The sequence below is a fragment of the Epinephelus moara genome, chromosome 20 (genome assembly GCF_006386435.1).
Source record: "Epinephelus moara isolate mb chromosome 20, YSFRI_EMoa_1.0, whole genome shotgun sequence".
Taxonomy (NCBI): Eukaryota; Metazoa; Chordata; class Actinopteri; order Perciformes; family Serranidae; genus Epinephelus; species Epinephelus moara.
Window position 1 is genome coordinate 42,913,693 of NC_065525.1, and position 22,921 is coordinate 42,936,613.

A 22,921-nucleotide genomic window follows, 5' to 3' on the forward strand; every position below is an offset into this window, starting at 1 on the left:
ACTGAACTTAAAACCAACCCAGCTCATTTAGCTTGTAAACTATTATGTAATAGTCAAAGTGTGGCTGTTATTCATTAAAAATAACAGTAAGTGTTTGGTGGGCTCTCATGAGAAGAGTTTAGACTCGTCACAACAGGAAGTAATAATATTAAAGATGGCTTCACTCCATTTATGCGTGCCAGTGAGCCGTGCCATGAGCTGGCACTCATATTATCAGTGTCCTGGCACTGGAACTGACATGAAATCAATGTTATTAGTTACACCTGTGTTTGACAAGTGAACTGTCTGTTCCTCTGATTCACTCTGCTGCACTGGTGTCAGGGTTTGTTAACCATTCTGTCCACATGCAGATTTTCTTTAAAAACTCTGGTCTGTGACAAAATACTACTAAAGGGGTTATGACAGGTTCTTAAAGCTCAAAGAAGCAGCTTTGTTTCCATGTCAAACTGTTCTTCAAGATGGAGGCACCGACACCTGATAGTATGCTAAATTTAAACACACATGTTTGAATACTGCAGTGTCCACAGAGATGGAGACTTGCTCCACAGCGATTCAAGACGTCATCCTAAACCTTTTAGCAATGCAGAGAATCTTTGAGGAATTGAGTTGCAAAACTAATTCAATCCAAAATATTCAATTCTCTCCAAACAGGGTGTCTACAGGTATCAGATGCTCACATTTTGCACTTTACAGATATTTTTTAAGATATTCTTAACCAAATTTAAGACTACCTTGCAACCCACAGGACTCAAAGGTTCCATCGCCCATGCCCTGGTGCCAGACACCACAGGACACTCCCAGAAGTCTTGTGTTCATGCCTTGGCAGGTCGGATGCTCCACTGTGGACTGGATCGAGCTCTGACGTGTTGAGGCATGGACACAGGACCTCTGGGGTACTGGTATATCCCACAGATGCTACAATGGATTGAGATCTGGGGAAATTGGAGGCCAAGTCAACGCCTTGAGCTCTCTAATATGTTTCACTGGCCATGTCTGAGCAGTTTTTGCGGTGTCGCATGAAGTATTGTCCTGATTGGGAGTGCCGTCACCGTGAGGGGTTGTATGTAGTCTGCAACTGAACTATGACAGGTGGTGCACATCAAGCCAATGTTTCCCAGGAGAGCACAGCTGATTGGTGTATATGTTTTCCCGAGTTTGATGTAGAAAGCACTGATCTATTCTAAAGTTCTATTCTGCTTTTATCGAGTCTGTTCTTTCCTTCAACGTCGTCTGTTCGTTTGGTAATCTTTGCATTAAAAACAAGAACATATTGGAAACAGTGGTCAAGTTGTGCTGTAATATCACTGACGTTACTTTCAATAACTTCCGGCTTCTGTATGAAGAGAGGGTCACCTCTAAAGCTCAGACTCTTAACATCTCCTTCATGTTGAGTTTCAGATGCTTCCATCAGGGTGGAGGTTTAGCCTCCTTAAATGTAGCACAAAGCGTTACAGATCGTCTTTTATCCCGTCTGCTATCGCCTATCTTACCCAGCAGTGACCCTTCATGTCCATGATTTACACCTGTGTGATAGTGGACACTGTGTGTTATGTATTTGTATTTGTCTGTTTTCTTGTACTCATGACTACTGTCTGTTTCTCAAAATGCCCATCTGGGACATTAAAGTTTTACCTTACCCTACCTGTTAGGTTAATCTACATTTTGCCAACAAGTAAGTTTATGCATGAAGTAGAGAGACAGTATTAGGTTCAGTGGTGGGTTTAAAGATTTGTAACATCAGCAGTGTGGACTTTATTGCAGAAGAGTTTGACTCATTTTGACAAAAACAAATTACATTTTTGTGGCAATTAAGACCTCATTAATTCATGTTTAAGACTAATGAATGACTTTAAAGACCTAATATTTATACACGTACATTTAGGACATTTGACATCTTCTTACGGACCTGCAGACAATGACAAATTCATGATACAGAATATTTCTTCTTTAATGTTGCCTGGTGTAAAAAACACATCTGCTTAAGTGGATGTTAACTGACCAAGTTTGTTAACTACAGCTTTGATTGCAATTTTTTTTTTATGTGCTTAGACACATAACAAGCTGCATATCTTCGCAAAATAGGGCTGCACGATTAACCAAAATATTATCGAAATTGCAACATGGCCAATATCCAAATATCAAAAACGGCAATTATTTTAGAAAGGTAAAATGTGTCACAAAATACTTTTTAAAATGAAGCGTTGTGGTGTCTTTACCACAGATACCCTTGCCAAAAGAATCATATTCCAGATGTAAAGAAACATGATTGTGTGGTACAGACCCCAGCAAAGATCACATCATCATCTTTTTTTTTTCAATGAAAATGAAATGCAAAAAGTAAACTGGGTTTATTACTTATTTATTCAATTGGGTGGTAAATAGACTGGGGATAGTTGTAAATTAGTTGTAAATAAATTTGGGAATTTGTTGAAATAATATAAAAGTTAAAAGAAGAAATGTAAGAGGGTAGGGAGATTTAAGTTTTACTTCTACCTACTCTATAGACAATCATCCATTCATTCAAAAATTACCACTCTGATCAAAACTGCAATTCATATCACAATCACATTATTTTGAATAATCATGGTAATATGATTTTTTTTTTGTATAATGTGCAGCCCTTTTGCAAAATTTATCACATATTATATTCAAGCAGAGCCAGTTCTTGTATCTGTGCATTGTGGGGGCATTTCTGCCTGTATTTAAATGAGGACAGTAGAGATGTGACAGGTAAAGAGCGGAGGAGGAGGAGGAAGAGGAGGAGGAGGAGGGATGAAAATACCAGGCTGGATATTTCTGAGCAATAACCCCCACACAATAGAACAGCAGCTCCAGACTGGTGCAGCCACAGGGTCCAGATTTCTCCTTAGTCATTAGTTCAAGGTCCACAGAGCTGAATAAATTCAGCGTCATACTTGCATTTGGCCGTGTTGTCAAGCTAGTTTGCTGTCTGTGTTAAGCAGCTTTCTATTATTCACTCACTCTACAGCAGGAAACGGCACTTCAAAATAAAAGCCCTGTGCCTGGCCATCACTGTACTTCAAAATGAAGTGTGTTTTTTATAAACTTGACACATTCACAGGTCACTTGCGGTCCATTCAGAGTGGACCCGTGACCCACTTTTGGACCATGACCCACCAGTTGGTAACCACTGATACAGAAGAAGAGAAACAGAACACTCACCATTGAAAACTTCATTGAACTCTCCTGGCGGGGCGTGGATGACAAAGTTAGCTGCTATGCGTACCTGCAGATGACAAACAAGGTCCAGGTTAAGACTGGAAGTGACTGATCTCACACAAAAAACATTGAGATGATTGAAACAATATCTGCTGCACATCACAGACATTTGATTTAATTCGCATTTTTTATTATTCTTTTTATTTGACAGTTTGCAGTACACAATTCCCCTAATTTTTTTCATCATGAAATTTAAGTTGTGACTCCTTTTAAAGTCCGCCAAAGTTCGACCTCACCTTAGTGCTGCACTTATTGTGAGTGCACTAACTTATTGCATAAACTTCACAGTGTAAACACGGACTATGTGTCGCGCTGTGGCCAACAGAGGGTGTAATCTTACTGTGTCACCGGTGTGGAGGGCGGAGTGAGGCAACTCAGTCTCTCTCTCAGTCTACGGTGCATCTGAGCACAGTCATTTTTCCCCTTCCTCACTTCTCTTCTGCTGCTGCACCACAACACTTCCTGTTTCCAGGTCACATGTCAAACTGACAGCGAGACAACCGGCCCCTCCCTCCCCCGCATGGTTTGCGACCATATAAGGACATAAAAATGTGCTGAGGACTCTAGTACACATTTTCTCTCTCGGCCTACCTCGACATCTCTCTGCCCCTCTCGATCAGCAGCAGGGTGATGACACTCAGTCAGGTCCCCTCCAATCTCAGTGTATCAGGGAAGGTGTTCATGTACACGTCTGTGTGACAGAGCGTGTGTGTTTGTGTGTGTGTCTGTCCCCCGGGCCCTTATTAGCAGTGTGTGTATACAAGTGCTCTGGCACTCGCGTCGAGCTGCAGATTGATTCTTGCTAATGAGCGATGCTGAGAGAAAGGAAGCCACTCAGGGAGGAACATGTGTGTGTGTCTGTGTGTGTGATGTTCAGATCAAAGTTTATCTGCAGTCGTCTAATCCTCTGTCATGAGGTCGTCATGACCCACTTGTGTTGAACGATTGAAAAGTCCTAACACAATAAAGGTGTGTGTGTCTGTGTGAGCACACGACACATACACACACTTTGTTAAACAGCTAGTGGAGAATCGTGTGTGTGTGTTTGTGTGACATCCCTGTGGGAAGACTCATTTGCATCGGGTCTCCCTCATTACGCTGGACGGCAGTGTAAACAGACTCTTATATGCAGAGTGAGCGTCTCCCAGACACTCCCGGGGCCTGTTCCAGGACGCAGGTTCACATGTTTGTGAACCAAAGGGATCCCGACTGGTTATCAGATCAGCTTACATCAGCATGTGTCACATGAAAACTTCTGTTGTGGGTTTTATTCAGCGTCTTCCTGGAACAGGCCCCGATGACTGAGGCTGTAACTCAGAAACACTTCGATCTGTAGCTCATGTGAACTTAAGAGAAAAGATCAGATATGAAAGATGTGCGATAAGCCATCACTACTTCTAAGCCAGAAAACAAAACAAAGATGTTTTGTCTTTATCAGAGCAGGACTGCTGACTTTCTCAGAATCTCAACTGAAATGATTCATAACAGTGAAAACATTTTGATCTTAATCTACCTGTTCATACATTGCTATAGTCCATCTTGGGCTATTTAAAACACCACAGATACATTTGATGAAGTTATTTTCCTTTGCTTTGGTCTCCTATCCTCACTGCATATCAATCTTTTAAATATATTTTAAATATTAGCACTTTAATTATTAGTGATTGGCTGGTAGTTCAACAGAAAATTAATCAACAACTATTTTAATAACCATTTATGTTGTTAATCAAGCCAGTGGTTCCTGCCGATAAACTGTTAGGTAGACAAACAAGCAATCCGACCATCTTATGCTATGGAAAGTTGCAGCAAGAAATGCAATGAACATTTCTAGACATTTCATCAATAAAATCAGTGATTCTCAACCTTGTTGCCCCACAGCCCCATCAGATGAACTCACGTACCTCTTCATTGGTTTCAAATGTATGTTAGAAATGTATACGTAACCATTTAAACTGGTAACCATACAACTACTACTACTATTTGGAGTGAAGCTGAATGTTGCAAGTTGCAACCCTTCACAAATTACTGCAAGTTACATATTTCAACTTTTTATCCATTACTTTTAACTATTTTACCATGTCACCATAACTTTAAGCAAATACTTATTCTTTTTATATACTTTTTAGTTAGTTATTTTAGCCGTCAATGATTTATCCGTTACTTTTGGTGACCCGTTTAAACTTCTGTGCTCACCTGCTAACTTGTTTTCACACACTCTTTCATAACTGCACCATTTTGAGCCTGTTTACACCTGGTACCAACATGTGTCTTGGGTGAGCCGATCACAGGTGGACAGTGCTAAATACGTGTGTAAACGACTACCAAGACAAATTGGACTCCACGTCACTTAAACCACTTGCCCAGATGGTCTGGGATGCATTTCACCACATATCTTTTGTAGAGTCAACGCTAATGAGTCCTGATGCGACTCCAACTATAAGGACCAAGTCATCAGTGTGGAGCGTGGTAGGTTTTTTGTAGGGCTGTACCCAAATATTCGGATATTCGAATATTCGTTTCTATAGGTAGGTATTCGTTATGAAAATTTGGTATTCGATATTCGTTTTTTTATTATATTTTTTTTTACATATTTTATTGGTGCTAAATGTAGTCTTTTTGTTGTTGGTAAATGTAGGTTATCAATAAAAATCAAAACTTTTTAATTGCATTGTTAAAAATGTGAAAATATAGTATAGCCTACCAACGGAGCTTGTGCGCACGGCACGCTTGAGCGCATCCGTCTGAGGCTGTGGATCAATGCCAAGTTTTACCACTTTATCACTATTCCCTCCAACTTGTAGCTGTTTTTTCGTTATCTTTTGAATTTAATATGAATTATGGAACCGTTTTTGTCAACGTTTGTTCCCCTTGCACATTTTACAACCATCTGGATGAAGTCTTGCATGACTGTCCATCGTTTTACCCTTTGGAAGAAGACAGCAATATCTCCAGCTGTACCAATACTGCTAACATGACTAGCAAGCAGCCAGAAAGCAGCTAGCAAGAGTGTGGATGTAATAACTGTGCGCGGGGCCCTTTGACCTTCTAGGGCACATGACAGGCAGGTGGGTAGTAATGAAATCTGAACACAAGTGCTCAGCTGCAGACGCTCATTTGACACAGGTGTGAATGGCGAAGCATCTTGATTGTCCACTTGTGTTCAGGTTGCTGCAATGCTTGTTAATACCAGGTGTAAACGGGCTCATAGTGTTCAGGTGTGACAGTTGACCTCTGGATCTACTTTTTTAATTAATTCATAGTCTGTTTAGTTTGTTGAGCTGCTCTACAATCTTTCCACATAACCCTAAGCAACTGTAGAAGTACAAGTACCCCAGGGCGGGAGTCACTGAATTAAATGATTGATTATTCTGAAAAGTGATGAATAATACAAATAAACATTAGCTGCAGTCCTGAGGAATGAATTTTAAAATGCTAATCAAATATTTTCGAAAAAACATGGACATAAAAAAAGTCTCCATTATCAGATTTTTCTGCATTATTGTGAACATTTAGTTTTATTCATCACTTTATCTGGTAGTACGGAAGTTACAGACACATGAAGTGGTTAATAACTATGAGAAGTGCCATTAATACGGGTGTGTCAATGATAAACAGAGAGCACCTCATCGAGTTCAAATACCTGACACAAAACTGAACTCCCTCTGTGCCCTGATCTGGTTTCAATAAAGTCTATTAATAGAGTTTAAGTTCAGCAGGACCACTGTAACTCCTGCTGGACTCTGAGCATACAGTCTCACAGTCACAAATAACATCACACGATGCTTTTCAATGTGTCTTGCTGTTTCAATGTAATATGATCCTGTAATGATACCCATAAATCCATTATCTGACCCTCTTATTCTATTCAGGGTCGCAGGGGGCCTGAGCCTTACCCAGCATGCCTTTGGAAAGAGGAAGGCTGCACCCTTTATAGGTAAGCAGTGTATTACAGGGCTAACACACACACACACACACACACACACACAAACACACAGAAAGACAAATACAGTCACACCTACAGGAAATTCAGTTTACAATTCACCTGCGTCAAGACAGGCAGGTTACGGAAAAAATCTCAACAGACCACTGTTGTGACATCTCCAGCCTGACAGGAATAAAGAAACGCTGAACGCACACAAATAGTTTGGCTTAAAACCAGATTTCAAGACACTAAACGCTTAACACATTATCTTTAACACTGCTGACCATGGATATTTTAATCCCGCTGTGAACAACTGTGTGAGCTCGCAGAGTGAATTGTGTAGCGCCTACAGCTGGGGTGAGACCAGGAAAGACTGTCCAGCAATGGACAGGGACGGTTTTACAATCACATCTGACAGTGGACTGTTTCAGGAGGCATGGAGAGGAGAGGAGAGGAGAGGAGAGCGGTGTGGTCTAAAATGAATCACTGACAGGAGCAGCAGGAGCAGCAGGAGATGGATACTCCATTAGCAGATTATGAGTAAGGCATTGACTGTTAAAAGAAAGGTAGAAACACAGTAATACTTCCTCTTCCTCTAAGTACCTCAAACCAGTTCTACTAATGCACTGAGACAGCAGCCTACATCCTCCTTGGGAAACACAGGAAATAAACACTGAAATAAAAACAAAAGGATTCAATTTTATTCCTTCTTCTTGCAGATTTTTTTTTACATGTTTAACATTATAACTCGATGTTTAGATACAAATACTGTTTTAGATTCAGATTTTTTAGGGGGGGTTGTATTATCTACAGTAGATGTCAGTTGGCACACCCCCAGTTTGGAGAAACAGGCTGGAGTCCAATGTGGAACCTAAGCAATCTACGGCTTTAAAGGGGATCAGCAACAAAATGCATTCTAGCCACCTAAAAAAAAGTCCCACCTAAAACAAAATTAATATCGGTTAAGTGTACACTTTATTTAGAATATTTCACTGCTTTACCTTACAGTGATATTCAATGAGAAAATGAAGCTGTTACTTCGCCCTCTTCAAAGCCAGACTCCACTGAGAAAAACAGTGATTAAACATCACAGAACACAGGAGCTGCTGGTCTACTGCTGCCTCTATCAGTTTTTTGTTTGTTATTGTGCGACTGGAAAAGGGTTAGTTCAGCTTCACCAAAGTCACACAGTCAGTAACACAAACTAAGTAACTTATTGAAGCATAGAAGACCAGTAGCTCCTGTGTTCTGCAAGCTAAAATTTTTGTCAATGGAGTCTGGTGGCTTTGACGAGAGCATAGACGGGGAAGTGAAGCTGTTAACAGCTACCCCGTCAGAACGGGCTGTCTGACAGAAAGATAAAGCGGTGAAAACACTCTCAATACAGGTTGGACTTAAAGTGATATTGATCCTTTTAGATAAGACTTTTTTTTTTTTTACAAGGCTAAAATATATTCTGTTGTTGATCCCCGTCCACAGCAGTACATTACTTAGCTTCTATGTCAGCCTCTCGTCTGCCTCTCCAAACTGAGTGCATGCAGACACTGTATGTAAAACACTCAGACTCCTTTGCAGAGGTAATTACTGTATAGCAGGGACTTGAATGTTGAGCTGGAAGGTTAAGTATTCCTTCTGATGGCAGACTGTTACACTGGGACACAGGCTACTGGGACACTTCACAGCTCTGAGACCTAGTTTTAGCCCTGAGCACCGGCTGCTCAGCGAAGGGCTGAGTTCGAGGCAAAGAGTCTCTGTGGGGAACTTTATTAACTAACTCGCAGTGCTTTAACCCTGTGAGACAAACTTCCCCACATTCTCTGACTACACTAATGCTGATCAACTGTATTGAGCCCCAAAACATTTAAACAACAGGATTTCTACAACTCCAGCACCACTGAAGATGTTTGTCAGTTTGTAAGGAAGACCATGTTGAACAATGTTTCGGCTCACCGCCAAGAATATTCTTGCCGGTTATGCATGTCTGTCTATAGGTTAATTTGCATACACACACATTCTGCTCACACATTGAGAGACCTGCTGCCACCAGTATAACACCACAGCATTATGATTCAACTTGTGGTTGGGGACAACCACACCCCAGTTCATCTCACTTGTCATTTACTTGCCTGACAGCCACAGATAGACACAGTCAGAAACACAGCCTCTGATTGGTCAACAAAGGCATCATGGACTGAGCTCACAGTGTCACTAGGTACAGACGGAGCAACAGAATGCCAGGTGCAGTGAAAGTGAAACTTGGGCGCTGGGTATAAAAGTTGCTCTTTTTATCCATCAATCTGATTTGATCATGTTTGATACTTTCACTGATCAATTATCATACTATGACTCAAGCTCTGCAAACCGCTGCTGATGAAAAAAGGAAGTCAGGTCACAGAGTTCCTCCTGCGCTGCGTTTATGGACCCATAGACACCTCAGAATTTCCGCACTTTCCTTGCCTTGGGCAAGTGTTCCTGTTGAGCTCTGGCGCTGCTTGTATTTCATGCTATGATGCGTTTATTTTTTTCTTTAAAAAATAACAGGTTAGTTACTAACATCACTGAATCAAATCTACAGATGGAAAAAAGCCTGATTAATCAGTGTGTGCTGTTTCAGTGCTAGTAATCAAAGTCTAAAGGCCCCGACACACCAAGCTGAAGGTTGACTGTTTGTCAAAGTTGAGTGGTTGGGGAGTATCTGCTGCCCTCGTCGTTGGCCCTCATTGGTGCTAGTTAGCTTTTTTCCCGCCGATTCAACATGATGAATCGGCGTTGGCACAGTGAAGCCCGTCGGGGAATAAAATCACTAATTGTCAGTTCAGTTCTGCGCACCAGAAGAGAAACGAAGTGACAAGCTAAAGTGGAGAGGCAGTGAGATCACAACAAACTTGTTATATAAGGTAAGATTGTTTTTCTTTATCCATTGAGCTCGGGCGGAGAGACATTTCGTGATGGTTTGTTTTATCATTCACTGGTGCATGCTAAATATGCTGTTCTTTTAGCATTGTATCGTGTTGTTAATATGCTAACAGGCTAACTAGCATCAAGATAGTCTTTTGGTATCCCTTTTTGAATGACGATTACAGACGACCATCTTCTGCTGGTATAGAGGGGTATGTCCTCTCATGTAGGTGCAGAACATACGTGCTTGCTGGCAATCAGTTTGGTGGTTGATGTGCAACTTTTTGGCCAAGACACGGCGACATGAGGCAACGCAGCAGGGGGCTCTCATTGCCACAAGTTCTCTGACGTCGGTTTGGTATGTTTGGGCCTTAAAGCTGCTTTCATACCGCTGGTTTGTAACTGCCCTGACAACTGCCAACTTAGAAAAATGTCTCTCCAAAAAGCAAAGTGCTTTTGAAAGCAGCTGCTGCCACGATGGTCCATGGTTGCGATGACAGGCAGGTGCTTCTGTGAACACCGCCAGAAGTGCAAGCTAGCTTGTAGCGGCATACTGTAGCAAGACAATGGAAACAACTCCTGGTACTCAGCCACCAACATTATCAGCTCCTCCATCTTGTCTTCTTTCTGGCTCTGTGATGCCTGCTACAGCTAATTTGATTGTCCCAAACCAGGCGACAACCACCAGAAGTTCAACACAGTGAACTCATTAAACCTCATTAGAATGACTGGAGGCAGCGAGTTACCATGTGGCAGTGTAGAAGTAGCTTAATATCAATATCTGACACTTTGGAGAGGGCTGATGAGTTTTGCACTTACGAGGAATTTTCACAGAAAATCAGTCCCCGAAGAGAAATAATGAACCACATTTTATGGAGGGTGCAGCTTTGGAAAATTGTAGTACGCCCTGAGATCTCTTTGCATAAACACACTTTAACATCCAAACAGCTTTGTGCAGTTGAGACAGAAGAGCCGACTGTAGTTTGGTCATTTCACAGGAACAGAGACAGAAAACGAGGTTGACAATTGCCACTGCTTGTGTTTTGGTTTGTGAGTGCTATCTAAATATGACTCAATCACTGTCATCGTCATCCTGTTCTTGGACAAAGTCTTGCATTTGCTGGAAATAAGGACTTTTTTATCTTCCACAGTCAATTCCCTTATCTTTCTATGGATTCTTAGAGGATTTTGAGGAACTTGCGTGCGGGCATGAGCTAACCAAAGAGTTGGAATAACAATACTGGAGCTAACAGACACACACACAAAGAAGATGGGACATAACACCCCCTGTAGTGTGGGATCCTGGTGTCTTTGTGCTCTCTTGGCCTAGACACCAGCTGGTCTCTTTTCTTTCAACTTGCTCACTGTATATTCATCCTCATATTACCCAGCAGCCCCTCCTTTCCTTCCAACAGACACTTCCACTGCACTATCCCAACACCAACCCCACAATCCACCCTCTTAGGGAGCACTCTTTCTTAATCCCAAACGACACCCGCTGACACTGAAACCACACATAACCTAATCCTGGCATCAAAATCGCCTTATCGTGCCAATCCAGAGCCATGAAAATAATGATAATAGCACAAAAAACACAGCAGGAGTAAACTGAAGCAATATTTTGGCCCACGGGCATTTTAAGCTGCATCATCTCTTTGAGTTTGATCCCCTTCCCTGGCATGCCTCCATTTCAATATCCTAGATAGAAAGAGAAAAGCGGGTCCTGGCACCTTGAAATGCTGCAGCAGAGACGGGGCCAAGTTTAGAGGAAAACCTGTCTGATGTTGGTGAATATTTGGGGGAGAGGGGTTTGGGTGATGGGCTGGGGTGAGGGTGCAATATTTTATGAATAATAAGTCCACAGCTTGATGGCAGAGAGAGGAGGAGGACCGTCAGGCAGCCGTAGGCTAACTAGAAATGTTCCTGTGCTAATCAAAATGAGGAGTTGGCGGCCGGTCGGCTGAAGATTAAACTGAAGAAATAGGTCTGTGATGTTGGGTATAAATACTGTCAGAAGCAGGAGCTTTACTCACGGGGGTTCCTTAACAGTAAAGATCATGACTGTTTTAAATAATTGTGACACCATGTTATACAGACTAATGACTTTCTGGGGCACTTTGTTCTTTTTATACCAGCTCAGTGCTTTATATTCCCTCAGATTGACACAACGCCACCTGCTCCACTGCTTTAGCTGCAGGTTCATATCATACCAGGGATTTTGCAAGTTTCAGCCCATTAACTACAAATCACACAGACTGCAGATTATAAATGGCAATGCTAATGACCATTGCAAGTTTTCAGATTGGTTTCCTTCCCTCCAGGCAGCCACCAGTTTGAGTTTATCACAGTCGAGCAGTAACGTTAACTTGTGGAGGCGTCAGACTTGCCTCGTGATCAGTAGTGAAAATTTTATCATCTTTATTTTCCTGTCAAACGAAGTCGAAAGTTTTGAGGTAATGCAGCTGTGGCAAAACTCTGATTGGTTCCTTTTAATGCCCTTGAGATATTAGCCCCTTTACACTTCCTGTTTAAGGGGGGAATATCTCTCTGTTATTCCGCCTTACCACGATGTACTGTATATAAGGTACAATCACGGAATAGGGGGGCAGAGGGGTCTAACCAATGTCTGTGTCTGTAAACAGGACAGCCAGCAGGACGGGATCATGGGCAGGTCAGGTGTGATGTTTTTTGTTTTTTTTTAAAGATATTTTTTTGGCCATTTTGCCTTTAATGGACAGGACAGATAAGCGTGAAGGGGGAGAGAGAGAGGGGGGATGACATGCAGGGCCACAGGCTGGATTCGAACCCGGGCCGCTGCGGCAACAGCCTTGTATATGGGGCGCCTGCTCTACCACTAAGCCACCGGCGCCACAGGTGTGATGTTTTTAACATATGTTATGCATGCTACCTACCAGGAGATTTAAAAAGTAGCTGTTAGCAGTTGGCAGCTAGCTCAAGAAGAAGAATAGCAGTCAAAAACAATGAGATTCAGGAGTTTCTTACCCTCCAAGCTTAGGATGAGATCAGCTGTCATAATACATGGACGGTAAATGATTGTAATTGCCATGTTAATGCCATAGTTACTGTTTATGAAGCGCTGCCAACGCATATGGCTGATGCTGTGGTGTAACATGTCTCGCCCATCACGCCTTTTTTTGTTTTGTTTTTTGTTTAAATTATGGATGACTACAAATACAGAGTGCTATGATTTAAAGGTGTCAAGTTGTCACATTGAGAGAAATAAATCCTGTATTGAAATAAAATATTTTGATGCATCAAAATGCATCAATAATCATTTTATCATCGAATCATAGTCCTCTGAATCGTAATTAAATTGAATTGCAAGGTGCATGGAGATTCTCACCTCTACTGATCTGACAGATTATGTCAAAGCATGTCATTTTAAATATCTGACAAATCGCTCCATAAAAGCCAAAGTCTGGCTGTGAAGTTTTTTGTACATTTGAAGAGTCAGAACAGTTTTTTGTTGTTGTTGTTGTGTTAGCAATGTGATGCGAGTTAGATTTGGTTGAGTGTGAGCCATGGGATAATACACAAATTAAGTTTTGAACTTCTTGTTATAATACAAAAATGTAAAATACTCAGTAATCGTCCAAAAAAAGATCAAGTCTTGTTGAAAATAAAACATACATGCAGGATACCTTTGCAGGGGTCAAACTTTGTGCTTACTGGACAGACTCTCGCTCTGCTGTATAAACCTGAATAATGCTGCCTTGTCTACTTTAGATGCTCACATTTGTCACTTTCAGCCTCCATTCAGTGACTTCTCATTATACTGTGCGATTAAATCTAGTGTCACTTTACCCCGAGTAGCCAGCTGTGCAATTTATGGAATATCACTGTCTTGCATTACCTCCTCCAGTATGCGGACACCACAGTGTAAAGCCACCGGTCTTTGCACATCAACATCTATCATTATATAGGAAACTCCTGGGTCAAACAGGTTGCAATCCGCTCTAACTCTAACATGGCATCCGTTTGGGGCACCTTATAGCTTGGTATTCTACCCAAGTATTTAGACATTAAAACACACATCTCCAGATCTCTTAACACTGCTGCAGCTGCAGGCATGTACAGATAGCACTCCTCAATCGGTGCATTCTTCAGCTAAAGAAAGATGCCGTGAAGTTTTCAGCATTAAACTATGTTGTATCCCTCTGGTCTCAGACAGCTGCTCACAAGCCAAGCCCAGGAACACATACGGGGCTGCTGGGAGTTTCTGATGGCTCACCTCATAAAGGCCCAGACACACCAAACCCACATCAAGGAAACAGAAGCAGCAAAGGCAGATTGTTGCGTCGTCTTACGTTTCCTGTGTCTCAGCCATAAAGTTGCACCTGAAAACACTGCGAAGACTGCAGCCAACGCACAACTAGCACGTACATTGTGAGCCGACGTGAGAGGAAACAACTCAGGTGACCGACAGGAAGGATTCAAGAAGCTATTTAGCACAACACAACCAACATTTACCATGCTCTAGAAAAACAATATCACAACTATTACGATCTGTTTCTGCAAAGAAGCTCGATGACTACAAAGAAGCCATCTTGACTTTGGCTGTTTTGTTTCTTCTGTGGTGTCACTCACCAACAGGCTCCGGTGGGTCCAATTCAACATACTGAATATTGAACAGCCGATGAAGGTCAACTGGTGCCAACAGTGTGGGATACACCTCAAAATCTAGGGCGACAGATGCTCACCGATGGCCCACAGTGACCAACGGCCAGTTGATAGCTCGGTGTGTCGGGGTTTTGAGGGTTAGCCTATACTTCATCTGAGGTTTCATTATTACCATTCTTGCCCAGCAATAAAACTTCCAAATTGGAAAATTCAAGCAAAAAAACCCCCCATCAACTGAGGTCCTGTATTCTCAAGTGTAACTGAGTCATTAGGTAAGTTGGTCTATATGAGAACTTATGTTTTTCTATCTCCCATCACAATAAGAATATATTCTATGTCTATTTCTCAAATGTATTGTATTACATGGACCACAAATGTCTCTATCTAAAGGTTGATGTTTTTCTGCCATGCTAATCTTTGCACAGATCCGGTCAGATACATAGCCTAAATATCTGGATAAGCTTTATTCTATACATGGGATTTAGTGGATGCTTTCATCTATAATGCTTTACTGTACCGTGACGACATGCATTATTTACACTGGTGCCCCTCGCAGGATCAAGCCACTATCCCTGGTATTGTCAGCACTATGCTAAGCTCTGCAAACTTAAACACACTCAACAACTCAGGTAAAGCAGGTTTGGGCCAAATACCACACACAGTGTTGATTACTTCTCTCAAAAGTTGAACAGGTGCTGTGTGTCATATCTCATCATGGAAATTGATTGGCCTGAGGCGGAGCTGTAACATTTATTTAGCTTCCTCATTTATCTCTGCTCACCGACAGAGGCAACGGCAGTTAAAAAACCGATGTGTGCTCTGTTCTCCTGACAACTGCCACTTCAGTGTTAACATCCTGACAATCAATCAATCATAATTTATTTGTCACATGGAATTATACAAAGTACAGCTCCAGTGAAATCTGATCCATCAGCTCCTTTAACTTGTGCTCTGTAATTTAGTCCTTTTTGCTTCTTCTTACATTGTTGGCTGCTGCTTTATAATTGTCCATGTTTCCGGATGGTTTTGGTGATCCATGGTTTCTGATTGTGGAATGATTTAACCGTCCACACTTCCCAACCTCATCAAGACGGCCGCAAGGTCGCTCCTCTCAAACATGGACTGTTTTGCTCTGAAGCCGTCTCTGAATGGGCCACAACAGGAACGGGACAGCACCTCACATTCCCACTGTCACACCAGCCCTTATTCACCGTAAAGCACATGCTTTCCCTCGCCAGAGTCCTCTGCTCTGTCAGATCAGCATGTAGAAAAAGAGTCACATGGTCGAATGGTGCTGTCTAGGATTTAGCCAATGTATTGTACACCAATGTTTTGGTGTATCAAAGGATATTGCAATTTCTGATTTTCCCTCGGAAACTGATTCGGTACAGAGGTCATTCAGTTTATTTCCAACACCTGTACAACAACTAACAGGATGCTAGTTCAGCTGGTGCCCATTTTCTCCATCTCCATCATCATCACATGACACCACCTACAAGCCAACTACAAAAAGCACTGCAGAGACTTTCAAAATAGACATAACAGCATAAATTTTGCATAAATTTAGCAGAGCTGACAGAGAGACCACTGGAAATGCCAACGTCATAACATTATTTCAAGTATTCTTGGTCAATAATCTAGCATACATATTCCACAAAGTGATTCTTAACTTAAAGAAAACTCCACCAGGCATCATCTCACTGTATTAGCGTCTCTTTTTCCAACAAACTACGATTAAAAACAAATGGTGCAACTCTGAAACATGCTGACACCTTTATTGGAGAATTCACAGAAATCTACAACTGATCACTTCAGCATGTGTACAAAAGAATATAATCAACAGCACCTCAGCAGCATCATATCAGTAAAACTTGGGGAGAACTAACACTATACATACACCATATTACTTCCCCTCTCAAATATATGCCCTTTAGGGATGGGCAACACAAGCAAAAACACCCACTTTTTGCTGACAGAAAGGTCTGCTCCTTTCTGAAACAGGAACCACAGATCAGACACCTCAGGTTTTCTTTTCACTTATCGCAACTTAAGAAAGGCAAGCAAAGAACGTGTAAAGATACAATGTCGACTACACAGTAGAAGTGTAAGATACACCCAACAAGATGAGCAACTGCCACTTGCTCATAAATCTAGGTTGTGGGTGGTGAGTTTGTCTACTCCATCAGTAAACTGACCATGTACCAGATCGTTGTTTCAGGTCTTTCGTTATAGTATGAAACAATCAAGTTGACAGGTAAAAGAGTACACACTGCTTGGTTTCTGCTACCTGCTCAGACACTTCAGTACAGACAAAGGAACTGACACACGAGTAATGTCAGTTTCCTGTAATACCCATGTGTGGTTTCTTTGCTGTAATCAGGAAGTTTGCAGGCCGGCGCCAAAGTGACTCAGAAAGACAAGGAGAAGTACTTGGTATCTGTGGCGGAGATGTGACTCCTCACTGTTTAATCATTCACAAATGGAAGAGACTTCATAGCAATTCCCCATCAGGGAGCTCTTGGGTCTTTTTCTGGAACAGCAAAGTGACACTGACAGCCACAACAGCAACAGGACAGAAATTTCTCAATCCCCTGGGAAACATTTGGGGAGTTTTTCACACAGACAAACTCAAAGCTATTTATTGTACTCGACACAGAGGCAATCTTGCGACCAAAAAGAAATGTCCGAGGTTAACTTTTCTAAGGCTTCCTATCAAAACAATGTCTCCATGCTGCTTTAAAAGACGGTAATGTCAGATCATAGCAAGTCACCGACCCCACAAAAGCAAGTCTGCAGATTTGTCATTCATTGTGGGAAAGTACGGACAGCTGAGTGCCAGGAGGTTCTGGCTGTAGCTGATGCTTTTATCCACTTTACCAATCTCTGGCAGGTCACCAAACATCATTTGGGGGTTTCCTTTTATTCTACAAATCATGGTTAGCCAGTGATTTAAATTGACTGGTGAATTTTGGTAAATATTACCCGCTGTCACTGTGTTAGGCAGGTGAAAATGCTCATTTCCTCCCTTTGCAGTTTTGATCTGAGCTGCTCAAAAAAGGCTGAGGGGCCAGAGCAGATGGCTGATTGCTCTGAGCTAATGCACTGGAGAGACGGCCCTCAAAGTACAAAATGCAACTGTGGAAATGTGGTGCTCTTAACAGCACGACATACAGTTGATGGATGCATAATGTAACTCACTTGGTCCCACACCAATCATGTTCAGAGATGGAAATAAACAGCCTCCACTAGCTAAACACTGTGCGTCAGCTGTGCCTGTTAAGGTGGATTTATAGTTGTGCATTCGCTCTACACAGAGCCTACACAGTAGCCTACACACGTTGCCGTTAAACTAGTCGGCGTGGCGATTTCTGTGAAGCGCTGTAAAGTTTGACTGATCGAAAAAACACCTAAACACGCATAAATCGTGGCTTAATAGCAACAATATCAAACACAAGTACACAAAGTGGCTTCAAAATACCCTGCAAGCTTCACAGACAAAACACTTTGATTTTGACGGACACATTTTGCCCACAAATACAATATGCTAATGTTATGAGCAAAAGCCTATGCAATTTTACACTGTATTAGCCAAGGGGCTAGCAGAGTTTTACTTTGGTCATATGAAACCAGAAACAACAGCAACATTTAAAAAAAAGTAAACTTTGCAAAATTTGTCTCCATTACAGCTCACAAGGTTCACTGACAAAACAATACTAAACATGTTTTCCCCACAAATACAACATGCTAACATTATTAACCAAAGTCTATGACATTTTCCATTGAAAATAGTTAGCACTGGGGCTAGTGGAGTTTTTCTCTACTCATACGAAGCCAGGATAAATCACACACAGGAATTAAAATGCAGTTTTGTGAGGGCTTTATTATTTTCACAAATAAAAGTAAATTAAAGCTTCATTTCCACTGAGGGAATGGTTTCAGCTTTTAAAAATAAACAGGTCGTCTGTGTCGCTGGTTATATTTCTGAGGAGCTGCATGTCCAGCTAAGGTGTAGGGTAGATGTCAACACAGAGTCTACATCGTGGGTATGGAGTCGCTTCCATACAGAAGTATAAATCCTCCTTTACTCTACTCGTCAGCCTGGCAGGTTGCTAACCATCATTCTTTCAGTGTTACAAAAATAAACTGTCTGGTCAAAAGTGATAGTGGCTTCACATAAAGTGGAAACCAATGTGGTTAGAGATGAAAGGCTTCCCATCCTCTTCACAACACCAACGTCTAAAGCTGTTAATACTTTGACCACAGCTTCATGTTATGAGCATATACCTGAAAACATTGTTTACGGTGAAGTACATAACTAAATCACAACATGGCCAGGTCACAGTCACCCACACACCCTGGCCCTGTAATGAAATGCTTAGCTAACAGCTGATGCCTGTGTGTTGATGAGAATGACGCAGTCGCACCCGCGGGTCAATGAGCTGCCTGAACTCTAAAAAACTTCTGACTCAAGCTGATGGGGAAAAGAGCGAAATAAAACCAGGCCTTGTTCTGACTCTGAATGGTGTATTACATAACCCACAGAGTGGCAGCTGAAGAGCTCACAAGCATTTATCAAGAGGAATGCTCATAATGGTTTACTGTGATATTAACAAGCCTGCTAGGAAATCTGACCGCAAGGTCAGGAGGGACGCAACACAGTGTATCAGGTACACATGTACACACATACCTCCGTGTATTTTAATCTTAAGAATGATAAGAACATTACCACAATCTCTTGTTTTTCCTCTTCATTCATTTACAGGCTATTTTTGTATTTACGTGCAGAGTAATTTAATTTACAAGTCATTTAAAGGTTCAGTGTGGATTTAGGGGGATAAACTGGCAGAATCAGAATATAATACGGATGTTTTCTTTAGTGTATAATCACCTGAAAATAAGATTTGTTCTGTATTTATTACCTTAGAATGATCCATTTAAATCTACACAGGAAGCAGGTCATTGTCTAAGGAGATCACCATATTACTACAGTAGCCCAGAATGGACAAACCCAACATCAGCTAACATTAAACTGCTTTATTCAGTGTTTTTACCGGATTAAATCAGTGGGTCTGATTGTTTTTGTAGAAGAGGAGACTTCTGTGGGTAATTCAGCTCTCTGTAAAATCTCTATAACAAAGAACACTATAGGAATTCTAACCGGGAGAAGATTCAGCTGGTTGCAATCTGCAATCCTCACCAATAGATGCCACTTAATGCTCCAAAATCTTGCACACTGGACCTTTAAAATCAGAGCTTATGGAGATGTCTAAAATTTGCTTACAAAGTCTGACCAACAGTGACCAAACAAAGTTTTACATTTACAATAATTTAAAGAAAAGGAAAATAAGTGAATTTTCACATCTGTAATTCTTCGCATTTTTTAACCAATTATTTGACAAATCAGCAGCAGCGCTTCAGGCAGCGGTTAACACACTGATATGCATCACTCAAAGCTGTTTCCAATGCATCTAACCAAAAGAAGAACAAAGCTTAACAGAGACCAAAATGTGCCGTGAAACTGAGGCTGCCAAATAAAATCAGTCCATTGAGCAGGACATTAAAACCAAAGGCAAGACGGATCCCTGCAGACAGCTCAGACAGACACATGCAGTTGAACATTCATGTTGTCTCAGCGTATTGGCTGTGCGTGTGTGTGTGTGTGTGTGTGTGTGTGCTCTTTTAAGGAAATGAGAAAATGAACAGAGCTAGTTCTGTCAGACACTAGCAGGGGTGTAATGAGGTATAAACCAGGCTAACAGTACGAGCCCGTCTACCTAATTTGCATAACAGTTTTTGGTTATACCATTTTAAAAAAAACAAAACAAATGTTGGTATGAGACCTTTACAGTTATAGGTACAGACTTTTATATGGGAAGAGCACATGAATACAAACTCTAAACTATAAATGCTTCATGTTGGGTCTTTTCCTTCATGTCGTGTCAGACACTTTGAGTCAACAGACTGGCACTTAGACTTAACTCACCCGTCAGCAGTTTTAATTCCATAATTTATTATAATTCAACTGTGCAACAGGGACTTAAAGGCACAACAGTTCTTTATAACTCTGTCTTAAGTATACAATAGTCTGTACAATTATTTGACTACGTAATATTCTTCCCACTCTTAGATGTATTTAGTGTATGCAGTGAATTTCACACTTCAATAACTTTTTAAAAAAAATAAATAAATTAAATAAATGTGTTCAATGAATTCTGGTGGAAGAGAAGTAAGGAAGGATGTGGGAGGGAGTGGGTTGTTGTGACAGTGACGAAACCCACCTTTCATTGTATAATTGTGCACGGACTTCAGCAATAAAGTTTAACAGATGTGTACACAGAGTCTGAATCAAAATGATGAACAGGAAAATGTGCATGTGAAATTGTGCAATAAATATGCTTACACTAGCCTTTATCAGAGATAAGATGTGTTGTCCCTATCACCCAAATGTTACAGGAAACCAGTATGTCGCACCTCATTGGAATATGATAATATCTTATTTCCTCCTCAAATGGATAGGGAACATGTCAAAACATATTTTCAGCACTGGGGAGGGACTCATGTTTTTGTATTTTGGCTTAGGGGAGGGGCGTATAAGTTTAAATGGTTGTATTTTGAATTTATTTTACCGCCGCTTTTAAAGCTGTGGGTTTGGAAAGTATGTTTCCTATAACAATCACGAAAATTACACCATTTATCACAGCAGTAGCAACACAGTAAAAACAGAAATTACTGTTGGATTTTCAAATTTGCGATGCTCATTAAACACATCATATGGAACAGACACTTGCTTAAAAATAGATATGCCATGTCTCATTTAAAAAACATAAACCATTTGCACAATCTAACCAGCGTGCATGACAAGAGTGAACAATTAACTTTAAGTTTTTCACACCAAATACATGGAACAAGTTACAAGAAGTATTTAAATTGAACAGGTACGTGTCATTAGATTATTTCAAGTGTATGCTAGATAATATGGTTTTTTACAGTGTTCCTGTTTTGGTGAATTGACACACAGCAGTCACTCAGGGAGGCTCTAGGAAGAATATTTGTAGCTTGGGGAGGGTCACACCCCAGCCGACCCCTCCTCTGACAAGTAAAGAACAGTCCCTTACAAAATTGGTTGGGTCAAACTTGCAGAAGGAGGAAATCAAAAAACTGTCACCCTCAATATTTTATTTATATTTTTACAGACTCCTATTTCTCCTTCTACAGTTCTCTGAGCTTTGCGTCACAGTTTCCTCCCGGGGATCAATAAAGTATTTCTGATCATCTGCAGCTCACAGTTGTCACATCTCTTTACTGTCTGTTAAACGACACTTACCAGAGGTACAGTAATTAGCCTACTAGCTTGTATAACACGTATGGCTGCTGTCACTCGGCTAATTAAACTCTGTTCTGTATAAAACACTTTGACAACCCTCCACTCTCAGTGTAAGTTATTCAGTGTGACAGAACAGCGGTATCAAACAGCGAAAGGGCGTGTTAGTGAAGTCAAGCTAACTGTTAGCAGGCTATGCTAAACTAACAAGCTAGCGACGTTAGGTGTGTGAAAACTTCCCCAACACCAACAACCGGAGACCCGGAGCCAAACCGACACGTCCCCGGGACCAAAAGGCAGCGGGAGGTGAATTTGTAATATGTACACGGTTCCTATTTTGAGTCAGGACCGTACAAGGAGCCTCCGTTTGAGATTCGCAAATGAGCGGAAGTTGAGCTAAAAATAATAAGAGCAGAAGCAGCAGCGGTTCTGCTGAGGCCCGGCGTTTCTCCTAATTACGTTCCGCCGGTCGACACCGGGATGCACCGGAGACACCGAACGCAGATGCACTCAAAATGCGAGCGCTAACGTTTCGCTTCCCGAAGACTGAGTTTATCTTGTAATTAAATTGCCATCTTACCTTTTCCTCGTCGGATAGCTGCTCCTCATGATCCGCCATCTTTTCTTCCGGCACCACCAGCTTGTCAGAGCCCCGTGACGTCATCGCATGGGTGGATTCCCAGCTCGGTTGAGCTCAGAGAGCTCTGCAGATTCCTCACCGATCATATCTCTAAAGACTTTCCTTTATCACGGGGTAATAAAGTGTTTGATGTCTTAAAAACCTAACAAAATAATACAAATATTTTACAAATTAATTTGATCAGTATATTGGTAATTTTTAATCGGTTATATTCAATCATTTATCAGAATCAGAAATACTTCATTGACTCTCGAGGGGG

At 41.4% G+C, this 22,921-nt stretch overlaps 1 protein-coding gene across 1 annotated transcript in view; it reads right to left on the reverse strand.

Moving 5' to 3' along the window:
* Positions 1-22,701, reverse strand: part of LOC126407752 (F-actin-capping protein subunit alpha-2) — a 37,617-nt gene extending 14,916 nt beyond the window's left edge. Inside the window, exons 1-2 of the mRNA XM_050072938.1 lie at positions 22,603-22,701; positions 3,184-3,247 (exon numbers count right to left, since the gene is read on the reverse strand). Coding sequence (XP_049928895.1) covers positions 3,184-3,247; positions 22,603-22,686 — 148 coding nt within the window. The 5' untranslated portion in view covers positions 22,687-22,701. The remainder of the gene's footprint in view (positions 1-3,183; positions 3,248-22,602) is intronic.
* Positions 22,702-22,921: the final 220 nt, after the last annotated feature.